At 40.5% G+C, this 19,848-nt stretch overlaps 1 protein-coding gene across 2 annotated transcripts in view; it reads left to right on the forward strand.

Annotated features, from left to right (window-relative positions):
* dhx35.L (DEAH-box helicase 35 L homeolog) overlaps positions 1–19,848 on the forward strand; it is a 35,597-nt gene that overhangs the window by 10,631 nt on the left and 5,118 nt on the right. For both annotated transcript variants that reach the window (XM_041576526.1, XM_018235203.2), the window contains 6 exons: positions 913–1,071; positions 1,328–1,538; positions 4,299–4,423; positions 6,012–6,066; positions 6,521–6,616; positions 18,998–19,092. In XM_041576526.1, the coding sequence (XP_041432460.1) occupies positions 913–1,071; positions 1,328–1,538; positions 4,299–4,423; positions 6,012–6,066; positions 6,521–6,616; positions 18,998–19,092 (741 nt within the window). The remainder of the gene's footprint in view (positions 1–912; positions 1,072–1,327; positions 1,539–4,298; positions 4,424–6,011; positions 6,067–6,520; positions 6,617–18,997; positions 19,093–19,848) is intronic.

Here is a 19,848-nt window from a genome sequence, read left to right on the forward strand (position 1 = left end):
ACCGTCTGCACTGTAGATTTCAGGTAGAGTGACCTGGAAGGTGACATTCTGGCCTTCCTAACCGGCCAAGTAAGCGAATCAAGGATAAGACCCTCCTATCATTTATATAAATCTTTTCTGTGGTTGTCACATTCTAAGATCCTGTTTCTGAAACTTAACTTGAATCATGGAATTCCTGGGATCGCTATAATGCTGCCCTGAGGTTATGCAGAGCAGATGGTTTAGATTAACATCTTTTATCAAAGTGGAATTTACTCATGATACATAAGAATCTAATCTCTGTGGGATCTGAAAATGGTCCTTGTGACTCCAAGCGGACAAAAGAGGAAACAAAAAGGCTGTTAGTGTTTAGAGAATGCACTTTAATAATATAGTTCTGTTTTTTAATTCTCTTGGTTCTGATTTTCCCACTATAAGATTTGCAGAGCACTTTGCAGACAGTCAATGTCTGATACTACAATGTAGTATCAACAGTAGTAAAACCTTTGCTGCCTTCTTTTAGGCAAACTAAAATGGTATAAATGCTGTTTTGTTTAGTGAACTTCCTGTATCAGTTCAGTGCAGATCTCCATTTTTTGGTCTAGTTTGGGCATCTTTTGCGTATCGGTGGTACTGTGCATGCTCAGTTTTTGTGCTGCCACTGTCCCCACCATGTTTCTTGGCATGCCAACTGGCATCTAAAACTAAAATGCATCACCCCTTGTTGGTTGTTGGAGGAGGACCGGTGAGTTGCTTCTGTTTATGAATCTTTATTATTTATTGAGAACTATAGTTAAGTGGCAGGGCCACCTCCTGTATTGCAACTCGTTTTATCAAGTAAGATGTGAGCTACTGTCCCAGAACCAGAACAGACTGCTTGTATTTGACTATAGTGTATATAGACTTGAATCTAATTCTTGCCTTGCCTTGTAGGAGGAAGTGGAGAGTGTGGTGTCCATGCTTGTGGAACAGGCCCGCATCCTCTCTCGATCTGGCATGAAGAAGCACCTGCGTGTTCTTCCCATGTATGCAGGACTCCCGACATCTGAGCAAATGAAGGTGTTTGAGAGAGTCTCTCACAGTGCCAGAAAGGTAAGGCTGGAATGTGGAAGCTGATTTTCATGTTGTTCATGTCTTGGGTGCTCTCACTGATTGTTACATAAATGTTTATGTGAGAAATTAACATGATACATATTGCCAGTCTTAGTCTGCAGCCTAAGGCCTTTGCAGCTGTTGCTGAACTGCATCCCCAAAACGCACACAAATCCCTTGCTGTCCTTTATTCCTACTTGTGTAACCCTCTATTATTGCTCGCCCTGTATATGCAAGTCTCTTTTGTCCCTCCCAGGTGGTGATTGCTACGAACATTGCCGAGACTTCCATTACAATAAACGGGATCTCTTTTGTGATAGACTGCGGTTTTGTCAAGTTGCGAGCATATGACCCCAAGCGTGCTGTGGAGTCGCTGGTGGTGGTTCCTGTTTCACAGGCTTCAGCCAATCAAAGAGCAGGACGAAGTGGCAGGAACCGCTCTGGGCAGTGCTATCGACTGTACACAGGTATTACCATAGTCTTTAGACGTTCTTATTTGCATGCTGCTTTGATCTCTAGCTGTATATTTTGATAGGGATATATTAATTTGCATCCTACTCCTGAGGGTTTAACCACTGGCTGTCTAATTCTAATTTCCTCTCCCGCTCTTTGTTCATTTATATATTGTGTATTTCACTTGAAAAAGGGCCATTGATGTCCAAAACATGTTGTGTGGATGCACAATAAAAGCTTAAATTGCAGATATTCTGCTTCTGTATGTGTCTCTCAACCCATATAATGTAAAGATTCAAAGGCAAACTGTTATGACCCATTTGCCTGCAAAATAATTGACTCCGCTTTAAACAAAAAAAGATAACAGTGGTATGTTTCCTGAACAAAGATTTTTAGTGAAGCAGTTGTATGAAATTAAATCAAATGTGAAAAACTTGGATACCCTTGTAATTTTGCTAATTTGAATGCATGTAACTGCTCAGTACTGATTACTGGCAACACCAAATTGGTTGGATTAGCTCGTTAAGCCTTGAACTTCATAGACAGGTGTGTCCAATAATGAAAAAAATTATTTAAGGTGGCCAATTGCAAGTTGTACTTCTGTTCGACTCTCCTTTGAAGAGTGACTGCATGGGATCCTCAAAGCAACTCTCAAAAGATCTGAAAACAGATTGTTCAGTATCATGGTTTTGGGGAAGGCTACAAAAAGCTATGTCAGAGGTTTAAACTGTCAGTTTCAACTGTAAGGAATGTAATTAGGAAATGGAAGGTCACAAGCACAGTTGCTACAAAACCCAGGTCTGGCAGGCCAAGAAAAATACAGGAGCGGCATATGCGGAGGATTGTGAGAATGTTTACAGACAACCCAAAGATCACCTCCAAAGACCTGCAAGAACATCTTGCTGCAGATGGTGTATCTGTACATCGTTCTACAATTCAGCACAATTTGCACAAAGAACATCTGTATGGCAGGGTGATGAGAAAGAAGCCCTTTCTGCACTCACACCACAAACAGAGTCACTTGTTGTATGTAAAAGCTCATTTAGACAAGCCACAGTCATTTTGAAACAAAGTGCTTTGGACTGATGAGAAGAATGGCGGAAGAATAACACCACATTCCAAGAAAAACACCTGCTACCTACTGTCAAATTTGCTGGAGGTTCCATCATGCTGTGTGAATAGTTCAGGGACTGAGGCCCTTGTTAAAGTTGAGGGTCGGATGAATTCAACCCAATATCAACAAATTCTTTAGGATAATGTTGAATCATCAATCACAAAGTTGGAGTTACGCAGGGGTTGGATATTCCAACAAGACAATGACCCTAAACACAGTTCGAAATCTACAAAGGCATTTATGCAGAGGGACAAGTACAATATTCTGGAATGGCCGTCACAGTCCCCCGACTTGAATATCATCGAAAATCTATGGGATGATTTGAAGCAGACTGTCTGCAGCCATCCCATTTAACTGAACTGGAGAGATTTTGTACGGACAAAATGGTCAAAATACCCCCATCCAGAATCCAGACACTCATCAAAGGCTATAGGAGGCGTCTAGAGGCTGTTACATTTGCAAAAGGCTCAACTAAGTTATTGATGTAATATCTCTGTTGGGGTGCCCAAATTTATGCACCTAATTTTGTTATGCCACTGCTGAAATACTAATGCTTCCATTAGGCATGTTATATATTAAAAGGAATTTGCTACTTTGAAAGTTCAGCCAATGATAAACAAAACTCCAAAGAATTAAGAGGGGTTCCCAAACTTTTTTATATGACTGTATATCAGAAACATTTTTCATTTTGCATATCCTATCTATTTACCCAGTTTTTATATTTACACTGAACTGTTCCTTTAAAGAAACTGTAACACCAGAAAATGAAAGTGTTTTAAACTAATTAAAATATAATGTAGAGTTGCCCTGCACTGGTAAAACTGGGGTGTTTGCTCAGAAATTCTATTACAGTTTTTATAAATACTGTAAGTTGCTGTCACGCAACTTCATAGTGGGGGGGGAGTGCGAGGCCCAGTGGGGGGCCCAGGTCAGTCTGTAGCTAGTTATTACTACAAGTACATACATTTTTAGCATTACATGTTAAGACACTTTGGCAGAAAAATACAGTATATTTCATTTTCACTGCTTATCCTCCATGCTGTGTAGCTTTTGGTTCCTTATCCTTCCTTCTTCTTGTTATTTCCACTGTGTGTGTGTCTCTGTCCCTTTTGCCTTTCTGTATGTGTTTCGTCTTTTCTTTTTAATATTTCATTGATTTTGTTCTTTCTTTTCCACCGCTGCAGCCTACTTCCTTATTCTCACTCGGGCTGGAACTTGTCCCTCAACCGTATATTAAAAACCGGTTTAATCAGTTTGTTATTCTTCACATGCTTCATTGTGTCCCTGTGCCCCACATAGTCTCTGCCCTGTGTCTTGGCACATCAGCGGGGTCTTTTGAAAACAGAAAGCGATAAAACAATCCCGTCATCCTCTTCTTCAGTATTTCAAATGAAAACAACCAGTTGCCTGCCTCACCCAGAATGAAATATCCTCAGGGAATTTGGAGCCATAAAGGAAGTGAACAGTCATTGTAATGCTGAATAATGGTTACTTTATACCCTGCTATTAAAATGTGTCCTTAAGCCTTTTTCTGGCTTTTAACATAACGATTACTTGGCAGTCAAACTTTTTTAGTACCATACAGGATATTTGTCTTTACCTGAAATTCCAGCCTTCCTAATAACATGTATACATCTCTTTTCTGTATTATTCTGCTCAGAGGAAGATTTTCTCAAGCTGCCTCCGTCCACAGTTCCAGAGATGCAGAGAAGCAACCTCTCTCCAGTCATATTGCAACTTAAAGCCCTTGGAATAGACAATGTACTACGCTTCCACTTTCTTTCGGTAAGATAGGGTCATTTTTGATATGATGGCAAGTCATTTCAGTAGGACAGGATAGCACTGAGGCATATAACAAGGGTGGCAAAGCAAGCGGCCAGAACAAGGTGATGAAATTATACCACACACCAAATTCAAGCCAGAACATCAGTCCATGCAAGTGCCTGCAATATACTTCTCACTGTAGCCAATATACTGTCAGGGAACACTGAGTACCACTCATATTGCACTTGGAGTATAAGGTATAATGTATCCCTGCTGTAAACCATAAGATTATTAGAAATCACTGAGAGGTTTTGAGACAATATAAAGGCACAAGTGTGCAGGCTGAGTTAAAGGGATACTGTCATGGGGAAAAAAAAAATTTTTTCAAAATGAATCAGTTAATAGTGCTGCTCCAGCAGAATTCTGCACTGAATCCATTTTTCAAAAGAGCAAACAGATTTTTTTATATTCAATTTTGAAATCTGACATGGGGCTAGACATATTGTCAATTTTCCCAATGTAGTAGCACTATTAACTGATGTGTTTTGAAAAAAAACATGTTTTCCGATGACAGGATCCCTTTAAACAGGAAACTCTGGGTATCACTCATGTATTATAAGGTATAATGTATCCCCCTACTCTAAATTATAAGGATATTCGAAATCACTGAGGTATTTTGAGATAATATAAAGACACAAGGCTGAGTTATACAGGGAACTCTGGGTATCACTCATGTATTATAAGGGATAATGTATCCCCCTACTCTAAATTATAAGGATATTCAAAATCACTGAGGTATTTTGAGATAATATAAAGGCACAAGGCTGTTATACAGGGAACTCTGGGTATCACTCATGTATTATAAGGGATAATGCATCCCCCTACTCTAAATTATAAGGATATTCAAAATCACTGAGGTATTTTGAGATAATATAAAGGCACAAGGCTGAGTTATACAGGTAGAGAACAGTAAATTATAAGGATATTGGACTTTAAACAGGAGTTCCATATGTGTATAAAGTCAGGATGGCAGTTGAGTGGTGACTGGGTACAAGTGTAGTGAATAGTAAGCTCAGGAAACAGGGACAGAATACTGCTGTTAAATAATAATGTGAAACAAAAAACAAATATAGGGACTGCACACTCAGAATTTAAAAAGGCAAAAATGTATTACATTTACAAAAAATAACACTCACATGTTCAGCTATGGCCCAGTATTTGGGCCAATACTGGGCCATAGCTGAACATGTGAGTGTTATTTTTTGTAAATGTAATACATTTTTGCCTTTTTAAATTCTGAGTGTGCAGTCCCTATATTTGTTTTTTTTTGATGTTTTGGAGACTCTATATGGGCGGTCTTCTTGGGACAAGCACCTCACTATGAAATTTAAATTGGGTGTGCGCCTTTCAAAAATCTAATTTGTTAAATAATCATGTGAATCGCAGCATTCTGATATTAGAATGTACCTATTGTACAAATGGGGATTGTTAGTTTTTAAATCCTGTTAGTTGTTTTATTTAAATATTTGTATAGATATTTGAGGTGTTTTATTATAAATTGAATGAATATAGTGTTTATGTTTTTCTTGTTTGTACTCTATCTTGCTAGCCTCCGCCCGCACAGTCGATGGTTCAGGCCTTCGAGCTCTTGTATGCATTAGGAGGTGAGAACGCTCTCATTACCTTTGAACTGAGATTCATGGAGGGACAATTTCCATCTTGGGCTTGGCTGTGCCTGGAGCTGGATAAAAATCATTTAACCTAAAGTTACGAAATGGGGCTCTATTGGGATAATAAATGGCATATTTATCAAAAGAGTTGAAAATAAATACAGTTCATCACAGTTCACTAGAGCTGAGCTCCCTATGTCGCTATTCACTTGTATAAGATTTTAGGGACATGTATATAAAAGGGTCAGAATGCTATACAAGTAAATAGAGAGCTGTGAAATGTCTCTCTGCCCAACTGTTTGGTAAATATTTGGGAAATATGTCCCTAAACTATGTATGTGGGGGCACCAGGTTGAGTTCAGTAGTGATCCCCATTTTGTCATTCGTTACTGTGTGTCCGTTCTTGAAGTCAATGTCTTTCATGTCCGCAAGTGTATTTGTTTCGCAGGTCTAGACAAGCATTGTCGACTAACAGATCCCTTAGTGCTGCGAATGGCAGAATTTCCTCTTAACCCAATGTTTGCCAAGATGCTGCTTGAGTCTGGTAAGTCTTAAATGAAATATAGTGCTTAACATGAATATGAATCTGTAGTTTTTTGTTTTATCCCTTTTGTCTTTAATAAACCAGTCTGGGACAGGGCAGGGTCAGCATTTATGTTGTTGTGGGGCATCTCTTTAATTACTGTATATGCATCAATACTTCTACATAATTAACTTAAGTGCAAACGCCATTATGCTTAATTTAATTAAAGCAGATGTCCAGAATCATATGTATTGTGTGTAGCAGAAAAGGCCTTTCTCAGGTGGCCAGGTAACTGCTTCTGTATAAGGTAAAATTGGCTACTTCTCCTGCAAGGCAAATCTCAAATCTAATTTGAATCATACCACGGACAACTGATGGCAGCACAACACAAGATTTTGGAATACAGTACTTTTGATATTATGGTAGGGATTGAGAAAATATTTTTTTTTTGTTCCTTGTTGTTTGCTTAGTACTTTGCTCAAACTGATTTTTTTTTTTATTGGTCATTTACCTATGTACATTGAATATGCTTTCAATAGTTTTTGTAAAAGTAATTTCAGTTGAACACACGGTTTGTTTATCCCTCTATATTCTATGACTCTAAAAACAATGTAGCAGGAATGATACATGTTTTTTAATAGCCATTCAATTTTTAATAATGTTAAAACCACTGAATAAGCATTTCGGGGGTTCCGATATGTAGGCATGCCCCAGTGAATTTTTTTTTAAAAGATTTTATTTTTTTGAGTTTTCATGATAAACACAAACAACAATACAAATTATACAACCTTAGAAAGGAAAGAGAAGGAAAAACAAAAGAAAGTAAGGAGAAAGACTCTCAAGGGCCATAGGAGGTGAGGTCAAGTGAGTTACACCTCTATATGTTTGGCTATCTATACACCATTTTATTATCTTTGCACTGCTACCCAGGTACCCCACAGTGCATCAAATTTTTGGGCAGCCTCTGGCTACATATGTAAGTTTCTGTTTAGGGAAAGAATCATTAATTCTTTTTTTCCCAAAATTGAGCGAGGGGGCTGTCATAGATTTCCAGTGAAGCAATATTGACATTTTGGCATAATATAACAATTGTAAATAGCATAGTCTTGTGTATGCGTCCATGTTAGCATCTTTCAGGATGCCCAAAAGGCAAATCAGGGGGGAGTATATATCAGGCAGGTTAAGTTTTGCTGCTATGTACTGTATAACCTCTTTCCAGAACTGTTGTGTTTCTGTGCAATCCCAGAACGTGTGGAAGAATGACCCTAATGATGTTCCGCATTTTGGGCAGACGTCGGATGCTGCAGGGTACAATTTAGCCAACCTGTATGGGGGTATAGTATACTCTATTCAGAAATTTGACTTGTATATACCGGTCTTTTGTGGGCGTGGTCAATTCAGGAACTTGTTTTAGAGTATCTTTCCACATATCATCCGCTATTTCTGGAATGTCCCTTAACCATTTTTGTTTAGGCTTGTCCATTGAATCAGGACCTGCCTGCAAAAGTATTGTATAGCAGAGTGATAGTGGTTTTTTCAGGCCTGGTTCAAGTAAATGCTTTTCCAATGTTGTTTCTTTGGTTAGTATTGGTCTATTAGGAAATTGCGATAGGAAAGCGTGTTTGAGTTAAAGATATCGAAATAACATCCTAGAAGGGAGGTTATATTCTTTCTATAGGACTGGAAATTGTTTAATGTCACCACCTTCTATGATATCTTTTATAGTTTTGACGCCATGATTGGCCAAGCAACAGATATAAGTTGAAAGTGGGGTAAGTTGGTGTTGCCCCACAGAGGGGTCCAAATAGAGCATGTCTGGGAAGTGCCCATCACCACTTTTAGGGCTTTTTGGTATTCTCAGGTTACTGTGAGCATGGGAGTTGTGGCGGTGTAGTGTTTGGATGGACCTCTATACAATGATCTAGCTAGACCTTCAAAGGAACCCACAGCTGTTGCCTCGAGAAAGTGTGCAAACACGAGCTGACTAGCCAAGTAATATAGTTTAAGATCAGGGAGGGCTAATCCTCCTCCCGTTGTAGGGGCGCACATTGTCTTAAATGCTAGCCAAGGGTGTCCACCTGCCCAAAGGAGGTTTCTTATCAGACTTTAGACCCATTTAAACCAGCAGGCTCATGGAGTGGTAGGAGATTTATGAAGGGCATATAAAAATTTTGGTAGGGATACCATCTTCAATATGTTCACCCTACCAGGTAGTGAGAGTGGGAGGGCTTGCCAAGTCTCTAGTTTTGCCTCAAATTACCTAAATATGGGATCTACGTTAAGACTGGAACAATTTTTGTAAATCCCGCTGTATTACTATTCCCAGGTACTTAAAGGTATCTTCTACTTGTAGATTACCTACATTTTGAGGTCCTTCTCTGGGAGGGGGTCAATGGGAAAGATGACTGACTTATTTTCATTGACTTTAAGATCTGAGAATTCCCCAAATCCGGTGACGATTTGGGGTTTGCCAAGTATATCAACATGTCATCTGCATAAAGTGACACTTTTTCGGTGATTGTTCCCAACACTAGCCCTTCAACATGTGGATCATTATTGCTAATGGCTCAATTGCCAGCGCAAATAATAGGGGCGAAAGGGGACAGCCCTGCCGTGGTCCCCTTTCCAGCAGGAAGGTGTAAGAGAATATTCCATTTACTAGAACTTTTGCCTGTGGGTGCGCGTATATTGCTCTGATCCAGTCTCTGAATCAGGGTGCTATGTTATATCGAGCTAATACCTCCCATAGATATGGTCAGCTAACCGTGTCAAATGCCTTGTCTGGCCTGCATTATCATGTTTAAGTACAAGGTTTGTATAGAGGCGTCTCAGATTGATAGTGGATTTTTGTGGCATAAAACCTGTCTGGTCTGGGTGTATTAGCTCTTCTTTAACCTCTTTGAGTCTATTAGAGAGAACTTTAGTGAATATTTTCAAATCACAATTCAAAAGTGATATTGGTCTGTACGAATCACACCTATCAGAAGGTTTACCTGGTTTAGGAATCAGAGTAATATAGGCTTGGTAGCATGAGTCGGGAAGTGCTGTGTCTTTTGTAACCTTATTAAACCAATTACATAGTTTTGGGGCAAGTAAATCTTTGTGTACCTTGTAGCAGTCATTGGGGATACCATCTGGGCCAGGAGTTTTACCAGAGGGAAGGTCTTTTATTGCATTGCTTACCTCTTCTTGAGATATATCAGCATCTAATTGCTCCCACTGATCTGATTGCTGGGGTAAAGTAATTCGATTTAGATATTCTGTGAGCTCTGCCAAGGATTTGGCCGGTGGGGCTGAATATGTAGCTTGGTGATAGCTGCCAAATGTGTTGGCCAACTCTAAGTGATCTGTAATTAGCTCACCAGTAGCATTACATATTCCCTGTATTACTTTCCATGGGAAAGTATTACTTTCCTGTATTTTTTTCCCACTTGCTAGCATGGCTAACAATTTCCAATTTTTATCACCTTTGTCAAACCAGACAGCATTTTTGTATAGCTCTCTCTTGGAGTATTTATCAATATATAAATGGTCCAAAAGCCTCCAAGCTTCTTCCATCTGAGCCCTCTTATCTACTGTAGGAGATTCAGCCAGGGCTTATTCAGCTTTAACTAGCTCCGATTGAGCATGTGTTACTTCCAGGTCAGTCTGCTGTCTAACTGACTTAATTAATGAAATATAGGTACCCCGTACAACGGCCTTAGTTGCATTCAATATCATATAGTCTGATGCTAAGCACTCATTCTCCCCTCAGTATTGGTTTAGGGTGCAGTGAATTTCATTTACTATTTTGGGGTGTTGTATCCATTTGGGGGGTAGCCTCCATAGTGGGCCTTGTTGCTTAGGCTTGCTTCCCACACAAAGAATCATTGAAGCATGGTCCGAGCATACTCTAGGCATTATTTGCACTTCACCCAGGGTTTGTAGTATATCTGCAGTGACTAAGTATAGGTCTATTCGAGAGAATGCAGCCGTGGCTGTTGAGTAACATATGTATTGTTTGGCATCTGGATTCCACCATCGCCACACATCTGTGAGACCTAGCATTGCAGCCCAGTGGCTAAAGGATTACATTACTGGGTTCATGACCATGTTCAGGGGACCAGGTTCAAGTCCCCTGCCCATATTGTGGGTAAGTTGCCATACAGAGCTAGTTTTTGTACAATTTTATTTAGCAGCTGTATGTCTGTCGGAGGTGGATGGTAGATATTTATTATAAGGTAGGATGTTCCCCAGATTTTAGCTTAAAGAATCAAATATCTACCCATCCTATGAGATGCAAGGCCTTCAAAAAGAAAGTAAAAAGATTTAGGTATACACAGCAGAGACCCAATGCCTCTTGAGGGCACAAATTTGTTGCCCTACTAAATGAGTTTCCTGGAGGAGCATGAGGTCAGCACCAGACTTTCTAAGTGTGTCTAATATTACAGATCTCTTGATTGTGTCATTTAACCCTTGCACCTTCCAAGTAATGATCTTAAAATTGCCATTCACCATCATTTTCCTGTATAACGTGATGTGGAACTAGCTGCTTGAGTCAGCCCAGGGGTTCTAGCCAGCCTTGTTGTTGGCGGGTAAAGTACTTTCGTAGTGTTGTGAAGGCAGATTGCCCCAGGGTGCTCCCAGCGCTGAAGTCTACAACAATGTCATGGTGTCTAGAGATGGCCCTTGAGATGCATTTAGAGAGAAAGTAAATGATGAGAAGTAAAGCAATAAACACAAACCCCAATAAAACATTCCCCCCTCTCGGTATCCTACCCAAACATGGAGATAAATTATCCCTAACCATAATTTCGAATGACGCGGTCAACAGTGGAGCAAGTGCCCCTTTAAACCAAAAGCATATCTAGTTGTGGGTCTTTTTAAACCATCTTCCCTTCCGGCCTGGATGTAGTGCAATTTAATAGTCTGCCTGATTAAACATCAGTTTTCTTGTCTTAAATATTTATGCTAGTAGCATAATGGTGACCCAGCTTATTAGGGTAGTTAGCTCGCTTATTGTACCTGCTATCCATATATATATGTATAGTTCAGTGAAGTCTATTTTTCTCCCCCTGACCAAGGGTTACCCCCCTGTTTAGAGTTTTTTAAGCCTTTCATGGTCTCTGATGTTTGGTCTGTTGGGTCTATCGCAGGTCTTGATTTGGAGCATTTTTCCCAGTTGCGGCTTAGAGGTCAGAGTTCTTGCTATAGACGTCTGGGTCAATGAATTGGGTGTTTGTTAGTGTTCCCAATTCTTAGGATGAATTTTTTCCCTTGTTGATTTGAAAAACCATAAAGAAACCTAGTAAAGGTGCACATATATTGTAAAGTTCAGAAGAGTCTATTGCCCTTCCCCTACCATGGTGTTAGGCATTTCTGGATAAGTCTAGACTGCTTTCTCCATGGACCTTTTGCATCTAGCCAGGTGTCGACTTCTGCTGGCGTTGTAAAGATGTGAGTTCATCCACCATCCAGTATATGCAGTGTGGCAGGAAAGAGCATACTATATTGTATTTGCGCGTCTCGCAGGTGGTTTTTGACTTCCTGGAACGTTGCTCTTTGCTTTTGGACTGCTATCGAAAAGTCGGGGTAAAAACAGATGTGTGCTTGTTGTATTGTATATCTCCTTTTTGGCGAGCCACTCTGAGAATCTATCCCTATAATTGAGGATTTATAGGAAGGGCCGCAGAGGGGCTCCCGGTGGGGGTGCTTTGGTGGTAACGCTGTGGGCCCTCTCCACCAAGAATGCATCTGAGACGGTGTTTGCGCCAAAGAGGTCTTTCAGCCAAGCTTCCGCAAATTGTTCGGGATTCTGGCCTTCTACTTTTTCCATCAACCCGATAATCCAGACAGTGTTGCGTCAATGTCTATTTTCGAGGTCGTCAGACTTGTCCAGGGCTGTTTTTAGTTGTTGTTGCAGGTCTCTTACTGTGTTACTTAGGGGGGTTACTTGGTCTTCTAGAGTAGAGACTCTGTTTTTGACCTCTATTGTTCTCTCCCTCACATTCTGTAAGTCTTGCCTCAATAGGGATATATCCATCTTCAGCTTTTCCAGCCGAGCAGTAGTTGTGCGGTTTTCTAGTATTGCCCCAAACAATTCGCTCAGCGTTGGTTCAGGGGGTGACTGAGTTGGCAGACTAGGTCAGGATAAAGAACCGGGCTTGGATACCACGGAACTTCTGTTAATTATTGCATTGCTTTAAGTCTTTTTGTACCAGCAAACTGGCCCCCTCTGCTGCCCATACCTTGGTGTCACATGCCAGTGCTGAGTGCCTTTTTAGTTCTGTGTGAGATGTGTAGAGAGTGCCGTAGCTAATGGACTTAACTGGCAATGCACAGGGTGTGTTTGCTTCTTGTGAAGCTGAGCTTTTAGGAGCTGTCTGCACTATATCCACTGTGAGCTGACACGCAGGTGTTGCAAAGAGCTCAGGCCGTGTTTGGGCACTTATGATGCAGGTAAGGGGCGCCCCTGGGGTCTGTTTACCCTCACTCCGCTCACCGCCAGTTTTTATAGAGCTTTGCCGCTCAATCTGCACTCTTAGTCAGGTGCGACCCAAAATCTAGTCCGCAGCTTTTTGCGTGCAGCTAGGCCCCGGTCCTATCTCTGCCGTTTGCGGCTGCAGCTTCCCAAGTTGTAACGTTCATGTGTGCGGTGCTTTGTGTGTACTTTTCCGAGCTGCATGACCCGTTGTTAAGCCTCTGGGAGGCGAAATATGCCTGAATCTGCCTGGATCGCCTAGAAGCACGTCTTCCCTGCTGCGTGGCTAGACATTCCCACCATGCCCCAGTGAATTAAATTGCAATTCTCTGCACTGCCGATTGCTGAACAGTGCATCGGCTTGGGATTCTAATCTATAGTTTTTCACACCACCATCAATGTCCACACCACCATCATTGTTCCAGGGATCCCTTACCCTGGGCTTTTTGCATGTGATTTTCTAGTTTAAAATTGATTTCACCCATGAAACTAAAGCAAGGAAGACTAGCGCACAACCGGGCCCTTCAAATGGATATAAGTCTGGTGCACAGACCCTGGGAAGACGGCACTTCCAAAGTAGTCACAGAAAAGAATAGGTACCGGCACTCAAGGCGATTACAAACAGGGGACAAGCCCCTTGTGTTTATAGCGTCACAACGTTTCGGGGTCGTTCCCCCTTCGTCGGTTGATACAACCACTTACATGTACAGGGTTTAAATAATCAAACAACCCACCCCCTTATGAATAAGCAAGTGTCCAAACTCCTCATGAAAAATAAGTGTCCATTGTCCACAATATCCCATTTCTGGATAGTATTGAAACAAGTCCAGTGTATAGTGTCCATATAAAGAAGCATTAAATAAAGATTAAAAACAAAAAGTATAAACAATAAAAACCATTCAAAGTATATTCCAACGAATCATGAGAACAACTTTCCCTAATAATGAGAAAAGAACTGTAAATTACCATAACCTGGATGCAATTCACTTTTATTTATATTGGTATCTCGAAAGAAAAAAAGATTGATTTAATACATAGAAATGTACATACTCTTATAAATAACATGTTAGGCTAAATTCTTTATTGAGCCCTCTTGGGGGTCTGTGTTTGCAATGCCCAAATCCAATAGCTCTCACATTGCAATCATTTTTGTTTGACGTCATGTCCTTGCTTTTATTTACCTTTTCTAGGATTTGCCAACATAATTGTGAAATCCCATGTTTAGCTAAGGTTGTTTCTTGTTTTTTGTTATTGTGTTTGTCCTCACAGTCTGGTTGGAAATTTCGTATTACAGATTTGTGTTCATTGAGGAGAACTTTTACTGGTCTTTGTGTTTGGCCCACATATGCCATGCCACATGGGCATTTAATGCAATATATGACCCCCTTTGAGTTACACGTGTGAAAACCTTTAGTGTTATATGGGTCACCTTGTATGTATGTATATTTTTATTTGTAAAGCGCTCCTTGAGGGCAAAGCACTGTACAACAAAACAATAAATTAGTAGTAACAAACAAGGGGTCATTGGAATAAAAAGTAACAATAAGTTCATTATTAGAATACAATTCACATAAATATAAAATATAATTACAATGCAGATTAAGTGCTCAGTGTCAAGGAAACAAAAGGCTAGAGGACCCTACCCCGTATGGCTTACAGTCTAAATGGGAGGGTAACATACAGACACAATTCAGAGGGGTATTAAGGTGCTGGGGGTTACAGTTTGTTATACTGTTATATAAGTGCCAGTTCAGGTGTTATCCAGGTGCTCCCAGAGGTAGTCTTTGAGTTTTGTTTTAAAAACATTGAAAGAGGATTCTCTCCTGAGAGATTCAGGAATGGCATTCCAAATATAAGGAGTCGCAAGAGAGAAGGGTTTGATACGGGAAACAGTAGTAGTAGTGGGGGGGGTACAACCAAGCGGTTGCTCTGAGAGGAGCGGAGGTTTCGGGCAGGAACATATAGAGAGACAAGAGATGAGATGTAGTTAGGTGCAGAGGAATGAAGGGCTTTGAAGGTTATGAGGAGGAGTTTATAAGTTATTCTTTGTTTTATAGGAAGCCATGATAAGGACTTCAGCAGCGGAGGGGCCTGTACCCTTTTGGATGAGAGGAGGATAATTCTTGCAGCAGTGTTTAATACAGACTGTAGAGGGGAGAGATGGGAGTTAGGGAGGCCAGTTAGTAGAAGGTTACAGCAATCTAGTCGGGATAGGATGAGAGTATGCATGAGCGCCTTGGATGTATCAGGTGAAAGGAAGGGACGGCTTTTGCCAATATTGCGTAAGAAAAAGTGACAGGTTTTGACAGTGGTGTTAATATGATCAGAGAAGGAGAGAGAGGAGTCAAAGATTACCCCCAGACAGTGAGCTGAGTTGACAGGATTAATGAGCATGCCATCAATAGAGATAGTAAATAGGGGAGTAGGACCAGGCTTAGGTAGAAAGATGATAAGTTCAGTTTTTGTTAGGTTGAGTTTGAGGTGGCGCTGGTTCATCCAATTTGAGATAGCCAGGAGGCAGTTAGAGATCTGAGCCTCTGTTTCAGCTGTTAATGAAGGGGTGGATAAATATATTTGGGTATCATTAGCATACAGATGGTAATTAAAGCCAAATGGATGGATGAGATCTCCCAAAGACAGAGTGTACAGGGAGAACAACAGCAGACCAAGTACGGAGCCTTGCGGCACCCCCACATTAAGTGGAACTGGAGATGAGGTTTTGTTATCATAGGAGACAGTGAATGATCGGTTAGAAAGGTAAGAAGAGAGCCAAGATGCAGCCTGGTTACGGATCCCAAGCGAATAGAGAATCTGCATCAGGAGAGAGTGATCAACTGTATCAAATGCAGATGATAGGTCAAGGAGGAGAAGGATGGAGAAGTGACCTTTGGCTTTGACAACCTGAAGATCATTTGTAACTCTGCACAAAGCAGTCTCCGTAGAGTGACCAGGCCGGAAACCAGATTGCAGAGGGTCCAACAGATCATGGGTGTGTAGAAAGTTAGTAATACGGGAGAACACAATACGCTCTAGGAGTTTAGAGGCAAGTGGTAAAAGGGAGACATGACGGTAATTTGATAGACAGGCTGGGTCAAGCGTGGCCTTTTTAAGAATAGGCTTTACACAGGCCTGTTTGAAAGGAGAAGGGAAGGTTCCAGAAGCTAGAGAAGAATTGAAGATGTAAGTAGTGGGGTAAGCTCTGCAACACAGTGTTTGAGCAGAGAAGAAGGCATAGGGTCAAGGGGGCAAGTTGTGAGTGGGGAGGACAAAAGAAGCTTGGAGACTTCAGACATTGTTACTGGAGGGAAGGAATTAAGACATGCAGAAGGGGGCTTAGGAAGGAGGAGCTGGTTTACTTTAGTAGAGGTAGGGATCTGAATGCGGATGGACTCTACTTTGTCTTTAAAAAAATCAGCAAAGTCCTGAGGAGAGTGTGTCTGGTTGACTGATACTGTTGATGAGGGATGGAGAAGAGTATTGAATAGAGAAAACAGGCGTTGTGGGTTGGATTTGTGATTGTTTATAAGGGTACTGTAGTACTCTTGCTTGGCCTTTGACAAGGCAGAATTGAGGCAGGACAATAGAAATTTATAGTGAATAAAGTCTGCTTGCGTACGGGATTTTTTCCACATACGTTCAGCAGATCTCGTGCAGGAGCGTAAGTATCTGGTTTGTGAATTCAGCCAGGGTCGTGGGTTCAGAGCACGTGAACACTTAGCCTGTAAAGGGGCAAATGAGCCAATGGTTGAGGATAGTAAGTGATTATACTCACCAGGATATCAGGATCAGACGTTTCCTTAAGGGAAATGAGACTGTACCTGAAAGACTGAGCTAAGGCTGGAAGGTCAATGTCACGTGTATCCCGGACTAAGACAGTGGGGAAGAAGCAGGTGGGCACAGAGAGTGAGAAATGGAAAATGTAATCAAATTGTGATCGGAAAGGGGGAAGGGTTCACTGTTAAAACCAGAGAGAGAGAGTTTTTTAGTAAACACTAGATCCAGAAAGTGGCCGTCCTTAAGAGTAGGGGTGTTTGTCCACTGCTGGAGCTCAAAGGAGGAGGTTAGGCGGAGAAAACAAGAGGGCCAGGGTTGTGAAGCATCATCAATGTGGAAGTTGAAATCCCCAAGAATGATTGCAGGGCTTTCAGTGCAGAGGAAGAAAAAAAACCAGGTGTGAAAGTCAGAAAGGAAGGCAGCAGAGGAGGAGGCTGATGGGGGTCTGTAAATGACAGCTTCACGCACAGAGAGAGGGTGGAAGATGTTAATGGATGAATAGGAATAGGTTTGGACCTTTCAGTGGATGCATTACATTCTCACCTTTAATGATGCCATTACAATGACCACAATTATGGCACGGATAAGTACCTGTAGGGATCTTTTTCGATGTACTATACCTTTTTGCTTAATTAGCTCCTCAAGGTTTCTTCCTCGCTTATACGAAAAAATATAGAGGAGAGGAAAACAGATTAGCTGTTTTTGAGTTATTACTAAGGATACCCCAGTATTTAAGAATCGTTTGTTTTATAAATTTGGAATTAACGTCATATGTTGATACAAAGGGGGTTTCTTTCAAATTTATTTATTTTTTCTCTGCTCAAGCTAATTTTCCCTTGGTATTTTTCCTATTTCCTTGTTCTTTTAAGTTCATCTAGTTTATAACCTCTCTCCATAAATTTGGTCATCATTTTTTCAGAGGTTATAAACTAGATGAACTCATGAGGAAATAGGAAAAAAAAAATTTTTTTTTTCTTTCCAGATACAAATATGAAAAAAAGTGAATTGTGTCCAGAGTGAGGTAATTTACTGTTCTTTTCTCGTTATTAGGGAAAGTTGTTCTCATGATTTGTTGGAATATACTTTGAATGGTTTATATTATTTATACTGTTTGTTTCTAATCTTTATTTAATGCTTCTTTATATGGACACTGTACACTGGACTTGTTTCAATACTATCCAGATAAGGGACCTTGTGGACAATGGACACTTATTATTCATGAGGAGTTTGGACACTTGCTTATTCATAAGGGGGTGGGTTGTTTGGTTATTTAAACCCTGTAAACGTAAGTGGTTGTATAAACCGACGAAGGGGTAACGACCCCGAAACGTTGTGACGCTATAAACACAAGGGGCTTGTCCCCTGTTTGTAATCGCCTTGAGTGCCGGTACCTATTCTATTCTGTGACCCATGAAACTAAGACATTGAGAACTTTGCTTATGGCTGCCTCCTAAAAAGTATTGGACATTACCACATACCTATATCAACTTAGTTGGCAGGAAGCTTTGAAAATGAAGTCAATTAAAGATAAGTCTCAAGATTCTACTAAACTTACATGGTCTCTTTATTTTGATATTTTTGATTCCAGTAACAAAGATCAATTTTTTTAGTTTCTTTCATATATGATATAATACAAGTTGAATAATTTGTATTCCATGTAAACAATGGCTATTTCTTATTCTTTTCATTTTTGAAAATGTACGTATTGCTCATGTGCACAACCCTGGGTACCTTGATGTGGGCAATGTTGAGCCAAACAATCGGCTCACAACGAAAGGAAAGCAGAGGAATGGGGACAAGGCCATATCAACCAGCTGTTCATGCCCCAACGTGATTTTTAAACCTGTTTGGTTGATATCTGTTCAATTTGTTTTGGGCAGATATTGGTAGGGCAGACCTTTCAGAGGGCCCCATACATGGGCCATAAACTGCCGACTTGGTCTGAAGGGGCCAACTTCTGTGTAAGTCGACCTTTAGAAGGAATGAATGTTTTGTGTATACAGTGAGCTTCATCTATTTACTTTGTCCTGTAACTATCCTGTTTGAGTGTAAATAAAGAAGCGTAATGTAATGTTTTGCATATCTCATTTTATTGATTACATTATATGCTTTTTGTTTGATGGCCGCACTTTTAGGCTGCCCATTACTTTGCACCATTTATCTTTTAGGGAATTTTGGTTGTTCGGCTGAGATCCTAAGCATTGCGGCAATGATGCAGATTCAGAATGTCTTTATCGTCCCACCAAACCAGAAATCACAGGCGGTGAGTAAGTACCGAAGGTCAGAATATAAGCGAGAAGTACGGAGGCAGACTGCTAACCTTATAAATTATAATCCTTGTACTGTGTTGAGTTTCTGGAAACAGACTGGCAACAAAAGTGTCAACAATCCAGTTATACAGAGAATATAATATAATTAATGGAAATTTATAACAACACAGACTGGACTGGGTACTATTCTTACTTAAAGGGGACCTGTCAATCTAAAAAATAATTCCAAATCGGTTTCTGTCATGTTAGCTGAGCAAAATAAAATGTACTTACACTACTTTTATTATTTACATTTTGTTTCCTTCAGCCTTGGAATTCGACAATCACAGTACGCAGGCAGGAGCCATTTTGTGTATAATGCTATTAAGACAAGTTCTGTATCACCTCAAAATCTTTGTGTGTTCACCAGAATTGGGGACCTAATGTCCATACACAGTGCCCTACACAATTATAATGTGTTAGGAGGGAGGGGGAATGTAGGGAGAGCAGTGACATCTAGGAAGTGCTGAATGGAAAGTGAAAGCATAGAGGCGGGGCAGGTAATATTTAATTGACAGCTCAGATATTTAAAGACTTTATAACAGGTACGGCTGCTTTCATGAAAAAAATAATTTGGGTTCCATCTTTTTAGCAAACGTCTTTTATCGCGCAGCTTGTTATGCGTAGGTGACAGGTCCCCTTTACCCATTACGGTCTGGTGGTATAAACATAAGCACATACTGATAATTATATAATGCTCACCTCTTCTC

This window comes from Xenopus laevis, chromosome 9_10L (assembly GCF_017654675.1).
Source record: "Xenopus laevis strain J_2021 chromosome 9_10L, Xenopus_laevis_v10.1, whole genome shotgun sequence".
Taxonomy (NCBI): domain Eukaryota; kingdom Metazoa; phylum Chordata; class Amphibia; order Anura; family Pipidae; genus Xenopus; species Xenopus laevis.